The sequence below is a fragment of the Scomber scombrus genome, chromosome 14, assembly GCF_963691925.1.
Source record: "Scomber scombrus chromosome 14, fScoSco1.1, whole genome shotgun sequence".
Lineage (NCBI taxonomy): Eukaryota > Metazoa > Chordata > Actinopteri > Scombriformes > Scombridae > Scomber > Scomber scombrus.
This window is the reverse complement of record NC_084983.1, coordinates 23,400,805-23,422,923: the sequence shown is the minus strand read 5'-3', so window position 1 is coordinate 23,422,923 and position 22,119 is coordinate 23,400,805. Positions and strand designations below refer to the sequence as shown.

General features: G+C 38.4%; 1 protein-coding gene across 1 annotated transcript; it reads left to right on the top strand.

Moving 5' to 3' along the window:
- Window positions 1-2,163: 2,163 nt before the first annotated feature.
- hspa4a (heat shock protein 4a) lies at window positions 2,164-20,994 on the top strand. The gene is made up of 19 exons (XM_062432682.1): window positions 2,164-2,436; window positions 4,672-4,729; window positions 4,859-4,999; window positions 5,912-6,034; window positions 7,063-7,162; window positions 7,695-7,828; window positions 8,387-8,631; window positions 9,949-10,025; window positions 10,393-10,544; window positions 10,872-10,978; window positions 11,697-11,830; window positions 12,355-12,536; window positions 13,423-13,506; window positions 16,668-16,823; window positions 17,210-17,335; window positions 17,524-17,631; window positions 18,040-18,159; window positions 18,322-18,483; window positions 19,506-20,994. The coding sequence occupies exons 1-19, from the start codon at window positions 2,330-2,332 to the stop codon at window positions 19,704-19,706; spliced, it is 2,517 nt and encodes an 838-aa protein (XP_062288666.1). The 5' UTR covers window positions 2,164-2,329; the 3' UTR covers window positions 19,707-20,994.
- The last annotated feature ends 1,125 nt before the right edge of the window (window positions 20,995-22,119 follow it).

The window sequence follows — 22,119 nt, the reverse complement described above, 5'->3', positions numbered from 1 at the left end:
CCTTTAAGTTTTGGCACTGGAAAAAAAAAACGTTGGCATTGAAACACTTGTACTGAAAAACATTGTACTGGCATTGAATAATAAAACACAGCCATTAAAAAAACAATCAAGCTTTTAATAAGATGTTACATACTTGTTCATTTTTTGACCATGTACCTGCAATCTTATCATCTCATTGTCACTGCTTTGGCTCTAAAGAAAAGTACATTTCCAAAGCAAGTGAGACAAAACATAAATATTATGGCCTATTTAAGGCCTATTAGAATAAAGAAATGTGTAAACAGAGTAGGCTTGATTTTAACCCGTGCAAATAAGACAGACACTCAAAACTCAAACTCAATTTAATTTGTTTTAGACATTTTAATTGTGTGGTGGGAGCAGACCAATCACACTAAGAGGTTTTTGACACAGTCAAACCGTGCGTGATTCAGCCAAACGCACTGATTTATCACAAAAATAGAAACATCTGTACAATATAATGCAACGCAGTAGCAGAAATACTTTCTTGCTTGTTCAGTTCTTGTTGACACTACTCACTCAAATCTATATAGCCCTTTTTTTCTGGCTGTATATTTTATGATGCTATTGCACTGAATTGCATTATATTAAACAGGTGTTTATCTTTCCAAACATATTCATAATTTGAGTAATATATAAATAGAAACAATCTAATACAGCAATATTGCGAGCTCAGTGTATATCAAGTACCCAAAAATCCATATTGATCTGTAAAATTGAAAGCCTATAATGTCAAGCCATTTGGCAGGTTATTAACAGGGCACTTTTTTAGCATACACTGTGTTGGTGCTGACTGTAGTGGGGCAAATTCACAGCCCTGCTCAAAAACATACTGCAAGGTTTAATAGTGATTGAGAAAGCAGCAGCAGCATCCATCAGATCTGCTGGAATTTAATATTTGATCCACATATTGATCACATTCAGTTTGGCAGATACCTCAGAGGTTTTATGGCAGCCATTTTCCTCACAGACGATCGTCATGTTAATTGGACACTTTTGAGACAGTTATTCCCTACTGTATGTTGTTCATTTGATGTCATTACAATGCAAATAATACAAAACCTATAAGTAATTCTGGAAACGTCAAATTTTGACAGGTGTCAGTTGCTCTACATTCAAATATGCTTGCTTATATTAATTTACTTTACATTACACAAAGTGGATCTTCCTGAAAGAAACAAGAGGCTTATGTTATTAAATGATACCAGTAAACTACAATACTGGTATTAGGACTACAAATATTATTCTCATCTCTTGGATTTATTTGGTATGTTCAGACGTAGTGGAAACCGTTGCTGAGGTTGAGCATTTGGTTATCTGTGTCACCAACGCAGTGCATCCTCCCACCATTCAACTGTCACTACACCCACCCATATTTAATTTTTTCACAGAGCTTCATCTATTCACATTTCTGTCTCACATTTTTTAACGAAACAGCATTTTACTGCCATCCACAAAACACATTCTAATCTTTGTATTGTAATGAGACAAATAAGACAACATAAGATAAAATTGTTAATAATTAGAAGAAAAAAATTGTCCCAGATATAGCCTAAGTAAACAAATACTCACTGAACTGAAAGTTATAATATTTAATCTGTTATGGCTTTAAATAATAACAAAAAGTAATTTTGTTTGCTGTTTAACTGCTTTAAAAAAAATCCTGTGGCATGTTTGTATGTTGTGTTGTAGACTATTTATAGTCCATTTTCCAGTTACTGAGTCATTAGTTTGAAAAAGTTTCTCATGATAATGATCACATAAGTGGAAATGGGCTACCATAATATATTCTGTTCAACAAAGAATAAAGAATAAATAAAATCTAAAAAAAAATAAAAATTCCCCTACCTATCATTAATCCAAGGCATCACCAAATCAATTAATTTGTTCCATATGCTATTTACTTTCACAGTAAATATTATGCCCCTAGAAATATACTCAAAATTGCCAGGAATCTATACACACCCCCCTCCTCTAAATAAAGAAAAATCTTGATTATTGGAAAACAACCCACGTGGTTATAGAAAGGTCCAGATATAGCTGGAACTATCAACTCTCGCGATATCTTCCCAGTGAGACGGCGTGAAGTGAGTGACCACCTTGTTACTGCTGCAGCCTGCCAGCGCAGATCAAGAGACACCGGTTACCAGCAGTGTGGATTATGAGTAGAAGTAGCCCTACTTAACACAGTGCGACGCAACAACTTCACAGGACTTTTACATCATCTTTTTTTTAAGCTGTAGCTATACGCAGGTTTTATTTTTTCTAAATCTTATTGTACATAACGTGACAGCTATACGTATCGCTGAAGATGTCAGTGGTGGGATTTGACTTGGGCTTTCAAAGCTGCTATGTAGCTGTAGCCCGAGCCGGGGGGATTGAGACCGTCGCTAATGAGTACAGCGACAGATGCACACCGTAAGTAACTAAAACCACACATGTATAATGTAATGTAATTGGCTTATATAAAGGGCGAGAGTGATTTATTTTTTTCTATCTCTTAACGTTAGCTGTTGTTGTCTCACCGGTGTTACGTCGAAGTCTGTTCCCCTGTGGATATGTGTCCCCCCTTCCCCATAACCCCAACCAATCGTCCTCTGAGGTGCTTAATCTGCACCCAAGTTTAACTTAACCTCCAAACCAGCTAACCGTAACCATAACCTAACTCCAAACACGGGGTGTGTTGCTATGAGAAACGCAATTTTAAAAAGGAGGGGAACCATTTTTCGAGGGAGTAACACATTTCGACACAACACCGGCTTCAGCGGTAAGTCAATGCACGTGAAGCTACCGTTAGCTAAACTAGTTTTCCCTATCGTGTTGTTTTTAATGATCATCTTTCATAATAAGTAAAATTAGTGATAGGTTTCTGTTAAGTGTTTTTATAGCGAACGTTTTAAACATCTAACATATATATTTACAACTCAAATGGAGCCCACAGCGAGCCAGCCAGCCAGCAAGCTAGCTAGTTAGCTAAGCCTCTAGTCTTTTCTTGCCGTTACAGTTTTGAAGACGGGCTTTAGTTACCCGGCGAAGACGAGCGGGCGGTGCTTCCCCGTCGTTCTAATGTTATCAATCCCTTGAAGACGTAAGCTCCGACCAACCGGTGTGCCCCGTGTGACAGACAGTGCGCCTTGCCTTGCGCTCTACGATGACGACAGCAGCCAATCGCTTGTTGGAATATTCTAGCAATATTTGCCGTAACTTGAAGAGTTAAAGGGCTCTGTCTAGGATAATACTGTTTTTGATTAAATCTGTTATTAAATAATTTGTTAGGTGTGTCACTTATGCCGTTATCAGGGTTTGGGTTGTTTATATTGTACTAAATTCTGCTCATTTGGCTGGTAGCGGCACACTTTGTAGGCACAGTGACTACAGGTGATATCTGATGAAAAATGATCTCTATGAATGTCAAATGGACTTTTGACATTTACTCTGTGTTACGTGTCCTGTCTACATATACCATGAAGGGTTAAGAATGACAGAATATAGCTGCTGACATTTTAGACACAATATAATTTATGTTAAATTATGAACTTTATACCTGGTGAGGGAAATGTTTTAAATTCAAACCAACATTTTAAGCCTCTGAGGTTAAAATATTTTTAAAAACCCTGTGACTATAAATTAAACTCATCTAAACTGAGCAAGTTTTTGTTGAGTTTACAATAAATTAGTCACTACCTAATCAATCAGTTGATTTAATGGAATAGTCAATGGATAGAAAAGTAACATATTTTAACTCTTAAAATCAGATCATCATGGGGTCAGGGTCATTTGCCTCTTTCAATGTCTTCAAGCCAAACTGAAACTCTCTATATAAATAATAATAATGAATAATAACCTATATTGTTTGCATATAATTACCAAGAAGAAGAAATGTAACTTTAAGGAAATTCTTCTATGATGGCACCCTTACAATAGTGGGGTGGGATGGGGGAGTGTATGGAGAAATGCCCATTTTGGCAGCACTAAAAACAGTTTGTTGCTTTGTATAATATTTGGTTTGAGCACAATTCAATACATACTTTTCTCTTCTGGTATCTTGTGATGGGAATATTTTTAAAATGTAATGTTTATCAGAAATTATGGTCAATTAAACAATGAGTGAACCAGTCATTTGGAAGCGTCGCTCTAAAACTAGCCTGACACTTTGTTAAATAGTAATTCAGTGTTGACCCCTCTTTGAGACCCCAGCAGCTTGTGTGTTGACAACGACTCTAGATCTGACATCTTTGTTTGATAGAGATGACGATGACAGTCATGTTTAGACCACAATCCACTGTGATACAAGTCGGCTGACCACACCGCTTCAGGCAGTGTTCATCATACAATACTGTGAGCTGTGAGGGATGAATACATAACAAGCCTGCATGTGTTTAATTGGGAATGCTGCTATCTGTTCTTTTACATTTGCTACTGTCTGTAAGCAAATATCTGAGGAAAGCTGAACCCCATTTTGCACACACAATGTTATTTTCATGGTTACCAAAACAAACTGCTGATGTTGCTACTGCCAACATGGAAAATGGTCTGTCCAGTTTAATGTGGGTTGGGCTCTGAAATGTCATGTCTTGTCGTATCATGTAGAGATGACACCATGTAATAACCTCCAGTTTTTTTGCTTAACATTTGGTGTTTGTGTCTTCTCAGGTCATTTGTATCATTTGGCCCACGAAATCGAGCTATAGGAGCTGCTGCAAAGAGCCAGGTGAAGTCTGCTCAATCACCCTGCCACTCTTATGATGGTTCATTTTAATTAAATGCAAAAAAATGGAAAGGTTAATGCCTGGCTTTGTATCTTAATTGTCTTCTCTGTTGCCTCCTTCATCATTTCCAGGTGGTGACCAACTGTAAGAACACTGTGCAGGGCTTCAAGCGATTCCATGGCAGGGCTTTCTCAGATCCCTATGTCCAGTCAGCAAAATCTAAACTGGTGTACGACCTGGCACAGATGCCCTCTGGATCCACCGGCATAAAAGTAAGATGGAAGAATATTACAGTGCCTCTGCTTTATTGGAGATTAAATTGATAACCGTAAACTGTGAGAGAGAAAGAAGTGAAGCGATCACATGAAATATGTGGAGCTAAGTGCCTTTCCAGAATGTCAATGTTTTCACACTTAATATACCTTAATACTTTTTTTCTTGAATAATCAGAAACAAAAAGGGACAGTCATAAGATATTTAATAAAGGAAAAGCATAGAAAAACACAACAGCTCATTCCTGACTGTATTGCTTCCCCCACTCTCACCTACTGAGCTCCTAAAAGTGGCTCACATGCTTCTCTTACCTCTGAATTATAGATCTTTTACTTTATCTGCTGCTTCTACAGAGTGCTTTTAAAAAAAACATTTTCTTGCCATTTTGTTGTTTTTTATAACGTTATTCTTTTCAAAGACTTTGGTGCTACCGTCGAATACCTAAATATAAAACATTAAATAACAGATTGCAAATACAAGACCAAAAACCTACAAAGAGTTCTTGGAAGTACAATACCTGGCTTACATACTGCAGGCAAATAGCCTGGCTGTTTTTGTGTCCCTGGGGTGATAATTACCGTGGGTCATCAGGACAGTTGAGAGCAGAAGAAATGACAAATAAAAGAGGACATCATGCTGTCTCTTTTCAGCATTCAGGTTACAATGCTGTATTTAGGATGGTAATGACATTTGAAAGTGACTTTACCTTAAGCTACATGAAGTCAACTTCCATCCTTCATATTCTTGTATTTGCGTCACCTGACTGCATATAATTGTATCTTGATCAGTGATGATGTTTTGCTGATGTTCACATTGATCCATGCATTATTACATTATTACACATTCCTAATGCTGCAAGCTATGATGAGCACATGTCTCAAGTTGTCTTCTGAATTGTCCCCTAACTCTAGGTGATGTACATGGAAGAGGAGAAAGTGTTCAGCATCGAGCAGGTCGCCGGCATGCTGCTGAACAAACTGAAGGAGACTGCTGAAAGTGCGCTGAAGAAACCAGTCGTGGACTGTGTCATCTCGGTAAGCATTTCTGCAGACGACCAGACGACAGATTCACAGGTTCAGCAGGGTGTCTGAAAATCTATAAAACATCTTAAATAGATTTGTCAGTGCTCTTTTTGTCCTGTGAAAATCTGTCTGCCTATTCGGGTCCAGCTGGACGTTTCTTGGGGCAACATATCTTAAATAATTGCCTTTTTAAACAGGGATGTGTTAATATTCTTGTTAGGTCCTTGAATAGATCTTATTTAAAGATAGGACATTGCGCTGACAAAGCATCAAAAGAACTGAGTCAAATGAAGCAGGAACATTGCATTTACATGCTGCTGTTTTGAGTGGCAGCTATTTATGTCATCCTCTCACATTTTCATACAGTTAGGGTAAAAAAAAAACCCATGCCAAATTAAAGGCACTACCAAGGAGTATAAATGTATTACCACCTGTTCATATGACATTTTGAGCTCTGAGCACTTTACCAGATGTCTTGTCTGAAAGGTTAATTTCTCTCTTGCACCTTGTTGGTGAAGAGTGGGATGTGTGCGTTTCCTGCTGCTTCTTCAGTACATGAATTCGATAGCCTCTCTGTTATGTAATGTTAGAGATCTCAGACAGATAGGCTGTTACTTTAATTTCACGAGTCTTAAATCTACAGTTTACATCACCCCTGGAGATGGCTATCGTGTTAATATTACTGTGGCCAATTGCTAAATTTAGTGCTCAACGTTTTCCACAAGGAGATGTTTTGTTTTGGCCCCGTGAGTAACTAAGATAATAACGTTATCCAGACGTCTTGTGAGGCAGGCAATTCATGCATCATTAGCTTTCAAAGGGACCCTTAAAAGAAATTATTAAGGATATGTTTTAGCTTTTTGAACATCTTTGGCATGTAATAAATGTCTTAAGGTAATACCATGTGTATAAATGTTTCTATGACTGGTGGTTCCAGTCAGATCTGTCCCTTTGAGGCTGTCAACATTATTATATTAGTCTTCACTCTTTGAGACTCATTAGTGTTTTGTGTGAACACTGTATTGATTTGCCCCTCGCAGGTGCCGAGCTATTTCACTGACGCAGACAGGAGGTCTGTCATGGACGCAGCTCAGATCGCAGGCCTCAACTGTCTACGGTTAATGAATGAGACCACTGCAGGTACACAGAAACACAGTATACTCCACACAGGACAAGAAGTATCTGAATCCATTATTGCTCTTTTTGGCCACAGTAGACAGTTTAATACTGTGCTATAGAGTAACATATACTGTTGATGCTATTTTGTGTGTGTGATATGTTACTTATCTCTCCTTGAGCAGTCACCTCTGAAAGCAAAGAAAAGATTAAGCCTGATATAGGGCAAAATTTGGCCTGTAATTTATTGCTGAGTAAATGTTTGAGCTATAGCTGCCAACATGTTACAGTGGTGTTACAGCATATTTTCATATACATGCTGAAATTCAAATTTATGTTTTTGTTTTTGTAACTTTCCCATCAGTCATAAATTAGGCCTGCATTTTTATTCTCATGTATTTTCAGTGTAGTATTGACACTTTTCTGCCTTTCAGACATGCATTAGTTCAACATACTATAGTTGAAACACATCATGCTGACTCGTACACTGATACAGTGTACTACTCAGCATGTATCGAGCCCAAACTAACACCAAAACTATGCTTGGTTGTTGCAGTGACTCTGGCATATGGTATCTACAAGCAGGACCTGCCAGCTCCAGAAGAGAAGCCCAGGATAGTGGTGTTTGTGGACCTGGGTCACTCCGGTTACCAGGTGTCAGTTTGTGCTTTTAACAAGGGGAAGCTCAAGGTGAGTAATGAATAATTTGTGCTCATTTTGAAAAAGGATGGAAAGGTTTTACAGCAGGGATGATGACACAGAATAGGTTCTTGTCAGTTTTGCCAGAAAAAACAAGTAATATTTATTTCTCATGTTGTTATAGATAAACAGAATAGTAAACGGTAACACCTAGCAATATTTTTTTAGATTATTTATTCATGGTAATTCTGCTGAAGTGTAAAGAAGGAAGAAACCTATGAGAATAACACATTCTTTGGTGCTCAATTGCAGTAAATTTATTCAAGTAAAAAAACATTGTTAATACCTTCACCTGATTACACACTATGCTTTGATGCCTAATATAGCTGATGAAGACTGTTCAACAGAAACATTCAGTATGTATTAAATAGATAATGAGCAAAATGTGCATTTGTTATCCATTCAACTGAGATGCAGCTGTCCTATACACCCAGATGTGCAGTGATTATAAAATATTTTACTGATAAATTGCCATCAATTCAAATATTAACCCCAATTAATTCATGTACAATGACAATAAAGACTATTCTTATCTTCTTACACTTTCAGATCCTGGCTTCAGCGTATGATGCAGAGCTCGGCGGGAAGGACTTTGACGACATCCTGGTCAACCACTTCTGTGAGGAGTTTGGGAAGAAATACAAGCTGGACGTCAAGACCAAGCCGCGGGCTCTGGTGCGGCTCTACCAAGAGTGTGAGAAGCTCAAGAAGCTGATGAGCGCTAACTCCTCCGACCTGCCTCTCAACATCGAGTGCTTCATGAACGACATTGATGTTTCTGGCAAACTCAACAGGTGAGATATTATTAATTACAATATTACAGAACATTTGGAGTAATGTTACTTAACTTCACCTGTCTTTCCTCTGCACCCTGAGCTCAAGTAAACGACGTCCCTTCAGGAAAATGTGTTTGGGATGAACAGATATCCTCCTGGGACGAAAGAGATTTTATATATAACTTTTCATTTATTCACTTATTTGAAACTATTGCTTAGTGAATGACAAACTTAACCGCTGACTTCAACAGAATGCGTCTTGTCATGCTGTTACTATAGTTACAATCACTGGCTGGCTACACAGCATGAGACCTGGTACCGGTCCATCTATCCCCTGAGTCACAAATGGCTCGCTGGCATCGCAAATATGTTGTGCTGGTTAAACAAAACACAGCGCTAGCCTGGCTGTGTGTGAGTATATTAGCTACATTTATTCAAGCATACATTTAGACAATTTCAATATATTACTGTGGTCTTTATTCGTTATAATCTAAGCCATAAACATTACTAAACATGGTTTGTGCGTGGACAGTAGTGATGAATGGATTGCAGTTAGATCTGTGGGCGCTGTGGTTAAATCACAGATCAGTGTAGAGTTAAACAAGTTAACATAGGAGCTGCAGAGCTGTGGTGTGCTGCTGCTCCACAGCACACTGCTTCATGTTTCATCAGGCACAAATTATTACTGACTCACAAGTAAGCAAACTAACAACGGGGAACACTTAGAAATATACAGACATTAATAAGAGTTATTTCTACTATTATACAAGAGAGATTGTTGGAGATTGCTACAATCTTTCCAGACCACATGGATTATCAGGAGCAGGCAGCAGCATACATAATGGACCACATAAATATGACCATGGAAATGTTTATACTTTCTGAAAGCAGCATCTCTCATCTTTAAAGTAAATCGTTAAAGAATATACACATACATCAACAGGCGCATTTAGGGATTTTAGAGCACCAGGCAAGCTCTCTCTTGTTTTACAGAGTAAAGAAGCAACATTTTGATTTTGGAACAGTTTACATTCATTTTGGGATAGTTAGAAAAAAATAGATCTGTGTATGTGTGTTTTCTTCAACTACCTGTCAGCTGATTTTATTGATAATGTGGATCATTTAGAGTCATTTTTTTCCTTTGAACTATGTTAAAAATGATTAAAAAAAACACTGCTGTAGTTGGGAGCAAATAATTATTCAAATTAATTTTGAAGCACCCAGCATCCATCAAACTGTCGCACACCCATAATGTCTCTGCACATGTGGCTTTTTCCTGACTGTGTATGTGTGACAGAGTCTTTCTATTAATAATCAATTACCATGTGTCCCCAGAGGTCAGTTTGAGGAGATGTGTGCGGGGCTGCTGGCCAAAGTGGAGGGTCCCCTGCGCAGCGTCATGGAACAAGCTAGTGAGTACATGTGACTTTAGTAGCAGCTGGACTATCCCCGTCAGCACGTTCATACACACACACACACACACACACACACACACAAACACACAAACACGCTAGGCTCAGTCACGGTGCTTTCCTGAAACAGCCCCTTCCCTCAGGACAGTAGCAGCTGGCCTATTCCTGTATTCCTTTAATACTTCCTATCTATCTCTGCTTGCTCTTTTCCATTTAGTCATGTAGTCATATGTCAAAGAATTAACAAAAAATTGACAAATTGAACAAATTGTTTTTGTTCAGAGGCTATTGCAAAGTGAATCTGTGACTCTGTCAAACTTAACAAGCCTGTTGTGTATCATCCTTGTCTCCTGCTTCCTTTGTCCAGAGATGAAAAAAGAAGATATCTATGCAGTGGAGATTGTCGGTGGAGCCTCCAGAATCCCCTCTGTCAAGGAGCGAATTGGCAAAGTGTTCGGCAAAGAGCTGAGCACCACTCTGAACGCAGACGAGGCTGTGGCCAGAGGCTGTGCTCTGCAGGTACAGCTCACCTGTCATGATCACAATACGTACCTGTCCTAATACTGACTCACACAGAAGTATCCCACACTGGCAGTGGAGATCAGAGAACGAGACAAAGATGAAACACGTGATACTTAATGTAGTGACACTTATTTGTTGTTGAGGCAGTGTTTTAATTGTTGCTACATACATCAACAAATCAATTCCATTTATAGCAACTAAACCAAGTCCTGTTTCCTTAGTGTCAAATACCCATGTAAAGTATTATATATTGTTTATGTATGCATGTGTGCATGTGTTACTTGTTGGTAACTTGGTTTTGTATTTTTCTCCTCCTCTCTTCAGTGTGCTATCTTATCACCGGCATTCAAAGTCCGAGAGTTCTCCATCACAGATGTTGTTCCCTACTCCATCTCCCTAAAATGGAATTCTGCTGCAGAGGAAGGACAGAGGTACAGCTAGGACATTTTAATGTTTAGATCTCACAGAGAGAGAATAGGAAGTTTTTTGCCCCACTCCTGTTGATTTGAACATTGGGCTTTAGAAGGTTCTGCTAAACCAGTATGCCGCCTATAGATACAGATATTGATGGACCTCCTTACATTTAGAGCTTTATCTTCCAATCAGCATGGGGTTTGGACTTCTACTTAGCATGAGTTATTATAAAAGGCCAATATATAGTATTACAATGCCTTGATTGCAATTACCATGTAAGTTTAATGTACTGTAGTTCTCATTGATTGTCTTATAACCAAAACAACCCTCAATATTAAAATGAGTTATATAAAAACCTGTATGAAACCTCCATTGAGACAAGGTTAGAAGTTACCTGCAGGATTTTCTGCCACACCTATGTTCAATGTGTACCATGTAAACCTATTATCTTGTCTTTGCCGTAATGCTGTTTATAAACTGTTGCAAAATAACAGTTTTGTGTGTTTGGCAAGCTGCAGTGTACAAACAGAAGGCTATATTCAGTCCTTTTTATTACCAGTTTCACTCTTTAAAAAAAAAGAAGCTCTGGCGTCATCTGCTGCAGGCTTTGCAGGACCTGTGAGCCAGCCCCCCACACGCAGTCTACTAATTACAGCTTCCTCATAAATATAACGCCCTGATTTCAGCCCTGTCTCCTTGATGTCTGTTTGACTTTCTCCTGCTGTGTTTTTACAGTGATTGTGAGGTCTTTCCAAAGAACCATGCAGCTCCCTTCTCCAAAGTGTTGACCTTCTACCGGAAAGAGCCCTTCTCCCTTGAGGCCTACTACAATAACCCCAAGGAGCTCCCCTACCCCAGCGCCTCTATAGGTACTGCAAGTTTAACTTCTGTAAGAAATAAGTGGACAATAAAATATGGAAATGTCTAATTTCTTTGTTTTGGTGAAAAAAAAAAAAAGGCTGCATCTTAATGAAAGAATTATAAATACTTATAACTGAAATGGTTTTGGGAATCTTTTGTATTTATTAATTCAATCTGCAGTTCAAAGTCCAGAGTGTGCTAGTTAATGTTTAACTGTGCTCTCGCTCCGTGTTAGATTTATTGTTTGGCTGTTAGAATGATGCCTACCGTTAAGTATGTATACAGTATTCAGCTTCTAGTCACAAGAGGTTTGATATTACGCAGATGATTGCTAAAACATGCTAATTGTGACTACAAAATATTTGAGTCTTCTGGAAAATCAAAAACATGAAATGTATATTGTTCCTGTGATTTAGCTTTGGCACTCGAATGTATTTAGTATTTTAAATATTTCATGTTGCATCCCTCCTCATTGATATAATCATACATATTTTCACCCTCTAACCCTTTGTCCTTTCCTCACACCTGACAGGCCAGTTCGTGGTCCAGAATGTGGTTCCCCAAGCATCAGGGGAGAGCGCTAAGGTCAAGGTCAAAGTTCGGGTCAACGTTCACGGCGTGTTCAGTGTATCCAGCGCCTCGCTAGTAGAGGTGGTGAAAACAGCTGAGGGAGAGGAGCCAATGGAGACAGACCAGGCAGTGAAGGAAGAAGAGGTGTGTACTGTGTGTATTATCACTGATGTAAGGTGTGTGTGTGTGTGTGTGTGTGTGTGTGTGTGTGTGTGTGTGTGTGTGTGTGTGTGTGTGTGTGTGTGTGTGTGTGTGTGTGTGTGTGTGTGTGTGTGTGTGTGTGTGTGTGTGTGTGTGTGTGTGTGTCTTGGCTTGTTGTGAGCCATTTGATTTGTGTTTCATCTCACATACCACTTTCACACAGTGCGCCTGTCTGGCCACACCTTAGCCTCTGTTAGTCAGACATGTCATCACTTTGGCATTTAGATGTCTTGCCATAACAGGCTAATTGCAGCTTCAAGGGCTTGCATAAGTTGCCTCTTTATAAGTCGTTTGGCATTTTATTTTGAGTTGTTCGTCACTATATGCACTGCACAGCCAAAGCATTTGTGTTCAGCAGCGGAGTATAAACTTAGTCGACTCAAAAATGCCCCGAGGTTGGGGCAGACACTTTCATGAACGAATGGAGAATTAATGATTTCAGGCACCGTAACTCCGTAATAATAACAAATACTAACTATGAGATGTTTAAAGAGTATCTTTGAGACTGAGCCATAGAGGTCTTAATTCAGTTGTTGTTTGTAGTTTGTGGGGTGATGAAGGCAGCAACCAGCCTCTTCTGAATGAAGGGCGTCATATCTTCAACAAGGCTCTAACAGTAATGGACAACCAAAACAAATTGCACAAACCTGTTGAATCCTGTGACAGCTTCTTACAATTAGTGATACGATTAATGCAATTACAAATTAGTGTTTGGTATTTCTCAGCAATGTTTGTTTCTGACTCCGAACCCAGGGTTTGGATATAAACCCTTATCTTAATATAATTTATGTGTATGTATCTATGTCCTTTTGTTTTGTTGACGTGTCAGAACAAAATGCAGGTGGATCAGGAGGATCAGAAACTCCAGGCCGGAGACAACGGAGACAAGAAATCAGAGGCTGAGGAGATGGAGGTAACCTTGTGCTGGGCGATAAGGCAATAACTATAATGATCATCATATCATTTTCTCATTTTTTTTTTTTTCAATAGTATAAAGTATGGAGCAGAATTTGCTTTCTCCAAGTGCTAGACAAGTTTCTGTCAACTCACCTCCAGTGCTAACAAATAACCATGACAAAGTAGAGGAGGGGATCTGCCCCCTTTCTTGCTCGTGCTGAATGCAGGTGTCTGCATATGTGTCATTGTGTTTGTCTGCCAGAAGGTCTCCCATAAACTGACTTTTAGCTAGTTTTAACTACTTTTAATACACTTTTTAGATCTTGGTTGTTTTTAAGTAATATCTTTTTAAACTGGAAAAATGGTTTTATTCATGGGATTTTAAGTTATCAGAGAAATGAGCCGAGCATACGCTCATGACTCCACTTACATCACCATCTGGCTGGAAAAGCTGTGTCTGTCTCAGCGAAAAGATCACTGAGTCTGATCAGAGAATTTCCACACTCTACAAAAGAGGCTGGTAGGCACTTGGACACTGTCATCTTCAGCCGTGCACAAGCCACCACCACCAGTGCTGAAAAGCTGGCTGCCTCTGCTCCCTATCCTGCTGACGCTGCAGGTTCCACTCTACTGCTCCAGTCACTGTTCCTGAGGACCCCTGGATCTGTCTCAGGGCTAAACCTAAAGCCCCGTTTAGCTCTGCTCCATCACATTCAGTGCCATATCAGCAGCCCTGGGTTGTAGTTGATGACTGAAAAAAAGAGGGGGAGACTCTCCTTTCCCTCCTTTCATACTCCTGCAACCCATGACATCCAGCTAGTAAATTGATATGACATCCTCAATTTACATGAATTTTCTCCACTGGCTGGGAACCTGTATGCTTTTTGCCCTCCTATGATAGAGCCCAAGTTTTGGTCTCTAGTCAGTTTCACCACGTGCTACACAATATGAATCAAGTTGCAGCTCTGTCTTCATAGCAACATGTTTCTGCTGGACTTGCTGGACAAACCTTACTTCTCAGTTCACCAAGATCCTATTGGTCCCTATTGATCACCTACCCGTCTAGGAGCAGCTGATGTCCAGCAATGGAAAACTCAGCGTCAGGCTCCATCTCACCTCTGCCATATCAGATAGGTTACCAGACCAGTAACCTGCACAGCTGCTACGTTCTCACACAACATCCATCAGCTGGTGGTGATTCCTCCATCAACACTCATTATTGGTGACTTGATAATCATACTCTTTTTCCAGGTGCTACAGTACGATATCGTTGATAAAGTCACAGACATAATAAGTCCTACCCTGAGGTTGACAGGATTGTTATACACGTCAGCACATTCAAAAACACCCGTCTGCACTGTTAAAACAAGGCGTGGCTAGTCTTTTTAACATCCTCACACAGTCCCATAGTAGAGTTTTATGTTTCTGGTAGCAGAATGGTGCATTTCTCATCTGCCTGAACACCAATAGTGTGCACTTTATTGACAATTTTCAGTGCAGATGGTCTCCATCTGAACAAAGCTAACAACTTCACTAACAACAAATACTAGTTTAACAAAACTCTATGATATTGTAGACAAAGTGTCAGTAACGTTGCATCCTAAGTGTCCATTAGAATACATCCAAGAAAATCAGATCTGTTTACTGCATTACTTAATATACTGCTTCAGCCTTGTTTTGGCATAAGAAATTTAGATTTAATTTTAAATTGTTTTAAATTTGGTTTTGAGAAACAGAGGGCAGTCAGAACTCTGCCTTTGAAGAGGCAATAAAACAAAAGGTTTTATCATAGTACCAAATGGTGTATGCTAAACTATAACAGTTTGTTGTATTGTGATAAATATTGCTATGGCATGATATGGAAGTTGTTATAATGATATAATGATGACTTTCAGCCATATCGCCCAGCACCAAGGTACCCGGTGCATCAAGAAAATCTACTCCAACCCTCCAATGTGGAACATTATGTTTCACACTGGAGGGTTGGCATTTGGTGAATGTTATTGTTTTACATGTTCACACACACACATTACAGAAGACATTTACTGTATTTAAACATACTGTATATGGATTTGAAACATCCTTTGGCCAACTGGTGCGGTTACTCATTCGCTTTTATTCAAAGACTATAATTCAGTGTGTTCAAGGGTAATTTCTAACAAAAAAACCTAACCAAACAAAAACATTGTAACTAATAATTTTCATGCACATTCACCCAAAAGGGAACCAAAAAAACCCCACACATACCACATTTTAGCACCATTTGATACAAAAGGTGTTTGAAGTTTCAAATATAAAACAAAAATATACTGTACACACATTAATACAAACGTATAGAAATATTAATTTATACACAAATGTTCATTTTTATATGGACAATGATACTATGGTCCAGGTAAAATCCTTTAAGAAAATGCTAGACTCAATTAGCTTAAAAATAAAAAAATAAAAAAAATACAACAACGTTGGATTAAACCAAGTGTAAGATTAGTAGTAAAACTGCTCCATTCTCTGTGCACATGGACGAAAGTGGCATTTTGTGCCCTGAGAGATCTTCTGGGTTTGTTGTTGAGAGTATGAGAAGCATGTCTGATAAGTGCTGTGGAGCCAAGCCCTTAATTGCTTTATATCCCAATAAGAGGATCTTAAATTGTATTCTGAATGTAAGCAAGTAGCCAACAGAGGTTTTTCATATTTTTCTGGTCTAATTTATTGGAGTTTTATTGTTTTATTAGAATTTGTCCAGTTCGGTTCTCAATATGTGAGTTGGTTTAATTGAAAGACCCATAAACAGGAAATTGCAGTAGTCTAGCCTGCAGAAGACAAAAATGCAATTGTTTTTTCTGAGTCAGGCTCTTAAAGAAAGACTGTTATTTTGGAGATATTTCTTAAATGGTTAACGGATATGGTTCCTATCACTAAGATAAGCATTTATAATAACTCCTGGTCCCATCTGTCCTATTTTTTATTTGTTCACTTTCTGTTGTCAAAGCTTAGTTTTGAGAATAACAATTATTCAGCTTGAGATGTATCCTCAGATTCACCACTTAACTAAAGCACATGTTAAACATTTGATATGGTTTGTCATAGTTGTAAGTTGTTTTTTTTTTAATTGTCCCATATAAAGTAGCTGTATTTGCACAAACTAAACTAATGTCCATTTCCTCTTTATTCCAGACAACGACAGAGGATGCTAAGCAGGAGAAGAAGAACGATCAGCCGCCTCAGGCGAAGAAGCCCAAAGTGAAAACGAAGACAGTGGAGCTGCCCATAGAGAACAATTTGCACTGGCAGCTGTCCAGTGACGTACTAAATGTGTTTGTGGAGAATGAGGTAATGCTCTAAAAATCACCAGGAATGTCTAGCATGCACACACAGTATTTGTTCAAGCCATGTTCTGGTGAGGTTTGATAGTTTCTTTTGCTGTTTTTATTTAAAACAAAAAGCAATGACTTTTACTTTATTTTCTATGGTTGTAACAACATCTGATGACATGATAATGAAATAATACTCTATGGTACAGTTACTTAGACAAAGTTTAAGAGTGGTCCTAAAGTAAAGGCAAGATTATGTGATAGTATTAATTGAGAAACAAGTCTAGTCCTTTTGAGCTTTCCTACTCATAATCTTCTCAAGCTTATGTTTAGATAGCCAAACATGATTGGAACATTTCAACATGGTTTCAATTCTTCCTCTTCTTCCTCCTCTTCTTCTTTCAGGGGAAAATGATGATGCAGGACAAGCTGGAGAAGGAGAGGAACGATGCAAAGAACTACGTAGAAGAGTATGTGTACGAGATGAGGGACAAACTGCACGGCTCCCTGGAGAAGTTTGTGAATGAAGCTGTGAGTATAGATCTATAGTCCTCGCAACTTACCACATGTTAACAGACACTCATCTTCTCAGTAGAAATAAGACTTTACTTAAAACCATAACTGTACATACTGCATATGTTCCATGCTTTGTACTGTTGATGTTTCCTCTAAATATGTATTACGAATTGTGGACTTCATCTTAATTTTCATACATATAGGATCGTGACACGTTATCATTAAAACTGGAGGACACAGAGACCTGGCTGTATGAAGATGGAGAGGACCAACAGAAACAAGTTTACATCGACAAACTAGCTGAACTGAAGGTAACTATTCATGCAGATTGGACACTTGTTATTAAGGGAAACGGATATTCTCAAACAAAAGGGAACTTGGATATTTTATGAAGACTTCACAGAGTTTTCTTTACAGTTTTGTGGCCTGTGTTCAGAGTTACAAGCAGCATAAAATGTCTAAAAGTTTTATACTTGTCGTTAATATTTGTAAGGGCTTTAAAAATGCTGGTTAAGATGACTGGTGTGCAGTATGTTTTATCTGCTGTATTCTGTGTTAGAAATCTCAAAGAAAGATTGTATTTATTGTTCAATATTTAAAAAAAGAAAAAGAAAATAACATTATCCTCTTTTATAAGTAAATTGGTTGAGTCTTGTGCCTTCAATTTTTTGTCTTGCTGGATCACTTACTGACTTAGTCTCATGTTGTTCCTTTTACAGAACCTTGGTCAGCCGATTCTCGAGAGATTCATGGAAGCTGAGGAGAGGCCAAGAGCATTTGAGGAGCTTGGCAGACAAATCCAGCTGTACATGAAGATCATTGAAGCTTATAAGGCAAAGGTACAGTGAGCAAGTTAGAAGAAATAATGGAGCAGCAGTGTTCATAGGCACAGGGACTCTAAGAGCATTGCTTTAAATATATTTTTTATGAACAGTGGATTTTAGGTGAGATTAATGATGAACAATCACCAAACAGCTGTCAATATTCACTTTTCCCGACAGGACGAGCAGTACGATCACCTTGATGAGCTGGAGGTGACTCGGGTGGACAAACAAGTGAACGAGGCCATGGTCTGGCTGAACACTAAGATGAACCAGCAGAACAACCAGGACCTCACTCTGGAGCCAGTGGTTAGAGTTAGAGAGATCCTGGCTAAGTCTAAGGTACAGCGGGTGCATTCAAGACACACACACACACACACACACACACACACACACACACACACACACACACACACACACACACACACACACACACAACCTTAAAGGTCCTGGAGGACTTGTAGTTTGGGTTCAGTTGGCATTTTCTTCATTTTCATTCAAAACATGTCACATCTTGTTGTAGTCAACAAATACTGAACACCAAAACCACTCCTTTGCAGAGATTAGTCTGGATTCTTGTAGGATAATGGCTGACATTGAAATTGAGGAAGGAGTGGAGTAATGATGAGAAGCACCTACTTGTTCAGGAATAAAATAATTACAACATTGTTAGGACATAAACATGCAATTTGTGAGCACTCTACACCACAGGATGTGCAGGAAGTGAGTTTGTGTACGACTATGAATCTATGAAAATACTGAAACCACACAGCTAATCATACAAAAACTGCCATTTCCACAAAACAATATCTTAATGGTGTGTTCAGCATTTAAGCCAATGACTGTTTGGTTTTATTCTCTCCAAATTGCCCAAATTTTACTGTAAACTGTAACACTCTACACTAGTGGATTGTTTCTGAATGTATTTGTTCACCTCAGCTACTGACTGAATGCACAACTCGCAGACTCTGTTTTATTTGTGGTTATTTCTCTCCAGTTTATCTTGTTTATGTACTTTTTTGAGGCACATCCATAAATCCCTGGGATACGTGCAGATTTTTCTCTCAAGTTGAAACATTTTTAAGTCAATTCATGCTGTCCTGGGTGAATTTGTGTCCACTACTCATGTCTTTCCATTGACCTATATACAGTCGCATCGCCTCCTAAAATTTGCTTAGCATTCTGTGTGAACACACAGTAAGGCCTCTTACAAGTTTGTAGTCGTGGCAAGAAAGTCTTCACAGTATTGGTTGTAGAAATGTATGCATCTCAATTCAAATCTCTTAAACACTGATAATGGGGCCAAACCACCGTCACAAAAACATGGTCTTCCTCTAACCAGTATTGTCTTTTTTCCTGTTCAGGAGCTTTATTCAGCTTGCAACTCTGTGGTGTCCAAACCTAAGCCCAAGGTAGAGCCCCCCAAGGAGGATAAGACTGAGAACGGTCCAGTCAATGGACAGGAGGGAACAGAGAACCAGCCATCCAAACCAGACAAAACCACATCTGCAGGCACGGAAAAGGAAACAGCGGGGAACAAGCTCCCTGAAATGGACATTGACTAACTGTTGCAGCGGCCACTCCCCGAGTTTCACCTCTGTTAGTCACGCTACTCGCCCCCCCCAATTCTGTCGTTCTTCTGAGATTGTTAATGACCATACGGTAGCATCTGTCTTGAACACACAGACAGCAGCATCCCTAATCAATACTATTACGTACATCAATCAGCCTTCAGTGGCATGTAATTTCTCATTTTCTTTGATGAATACAAAGATATTGCATAATAATATTGAATGGACTACTTTATGACATTAAAGTTGTGAGCGTGGGATGGAACCTGCTTTCTTCATGTTGCTTTGATGACCATTATGTCAAAGATTGTTTTATTCAGCATCTTCTGAGCATATTTAAGATAAGAATGTATGTCAGATTTGAAGACTTGTAAGCAAAGGGGTCGAACAGAAGAAAACTAGTCATTCACATGGGAGTGATACAAATGTAAAATATTGCAGTATGTCTGGATAAAGTATAGATGCAGTGGCACTTGTAAGCAAATATGAATTGTTCCAAGTTGTACATGACAAATAGTGCGGTTTTTTTTTTCAATACAATAATTTTAACTGCTGGATAATGAAATATTTGGTTTAAAAGGAAAGAAGGTGTTTTTGTTGAGTTTACTTGTACTGTATGTTGAAACTAGATACTACAAGTTACTGTCATGCAGTATTTTCATCGTTTGGCTTTTCTCATTCAAAAGCAATGGTCCGTTGGTTGTTCTCTGGTAGCCTTGTATTGTTTCTTTTCTACTTAACAGTGAATACTGGTCAAATGAATCACCTTCTTGGGTGCTGCTATTGTTGCCAGGTCACCAAAAAATAGCAAAAAATAAATCTTGACAAAAAAGTAAATTGGATGAGACTCGTTCATTGTTTTTAGTCAACATAGTGGCCATTGCCTGACTTGCTGACAGCACAGTATACTGTCACTAAAAGGTGTCCTGTGGATGTAGTAGATATGTCATTGTGTGTGTTGTGCTACCACAGTTTGTTTAATTGACCAGGAGGACATGATGATGCAGCTGAAAGATAAGTTAATATGTCAGTCACTGGACAAAGTTTAGGGGTTTCAGCATGACAATGTGATCTGTAGATTTGCTTTTTTTCTTATTCTGTTATGATAGTAAACTGAATTATATATTGAGCTGATGGTCGTCCAACTCAGCAATTTTACTTGGCAGATTAAATGACTAATTATCAAAATGTTTGTCAGTTGCTGCCCTACTTCATCAGCAAGATGTGTAAAGGAAATTCCTATTATAACCATTACTAATATGATTAAAGTAATTTGGGCTTATTTGTTTTGTAATATGAGTATTATAAAATGGCTGGATCAGTTGAGTGAAAGAGGTTATTTAACATGAGGAGGCCTGTCAGATTTACACACTGTCAGAACATAAAATGGTCAATCATCTTCACTTATAATCTAAACAAAATAAAAATGAGTAATTACACATACAAAATCTATCTTTTAGATAAATACATACAATGGATGGATGGATGGATGGATGTAAACTGTATTGATCCCCTTGGGGAAATTTAGGGTCCAGCAGCTTAATACACAAAGACATCAAAGAACAATATACTAAAACATTAAATACAAAATACAAAATACTATACTAAATACTAAATAAGAACAACAAGGTCTGAGGATGAGGCTGTGTGATAAAGTGCAGAAATAAAATTAAAAAAAACAAACCTAAAAATATAGTGCAATATACAATTTAAAGTGAATTTAGTGAATATACTTTTTACAATTTAAGTTTACAATTTAAAGTGAATTTAGTGAATTTAGTCCAGGCTGTGGCTGTGAGGGTCCTTTTCTTGCCAGATTGTGAAGTTGTAATGTGTGTGATAGTATGTGATAACAAAACTAGAACAAAACTAGAATGTGTATTTCCTGAAGAAAATGCCCGTGATTGCTGCCAGCTGCTGCTGCCAGCTGTGAGATGTTGTTCCAGCAGCAATTTTTAAATGTTGTCGCGCCACCTACAGGTGAAATTGTATCACATGCTACAGACTTGTTCAGCATCCATGGCTGATCAGCATTGCCAAATTTGGTTGTAATAGAATGATGCATTCAGAAGATATGGTAGTTTATGTTTATAAGCCCATGCCTACAAAGATCTGGTAACCAGAGAAACAGTTATACATAGTTGTGTTGATAAGTTTTGTTCAGGGTCATCCCAAATATGGTATGCATCAAGTTTGGTGAAGAATAGGATGAAATGTGCACAGTAAGATTTTGTGACTGCTGTAATCACTCAATCAAGTTTCTTTCACATGATGTATTCATAGATTTTACACTGCTAAGATTTTCAAAAATACCTGTACCAGAGTTACTTTGTAGCTAATTTTCATCTGCAGTTCCTTCATCAGGTCAGTATTATAACAACAGCACAATAACAAACAGTACATAGCA

What these genes read in the sequence shown, in the direction of transcription:
- hspa4a (XM_062432682.1), top strand. Translation starts at nt 2,330, where the DNA reads ATGTCAGTGGTGGGATTTGACTTGGGCTTTCAAAGCTGCTATGTAGCT. An exon ending in TCGTGGACTGTGTCATCTCG is followed by an intron (nt 6,035 to 7,062) that starts GTAAGCATTTCT and finishes TGCCCCTCGCAG; the next exon opens with GTGCCGAGCTATTTCACTGA. An exon ending in TTAACAAGGGGAAGCTCAAG is followed by an intron (nt 7,829 to 8,386) that starts GTGAGTAATGAA and finishes TTACACTTTCAG; the next exon opens with ATCCTGGCTTCAGCGTATGA.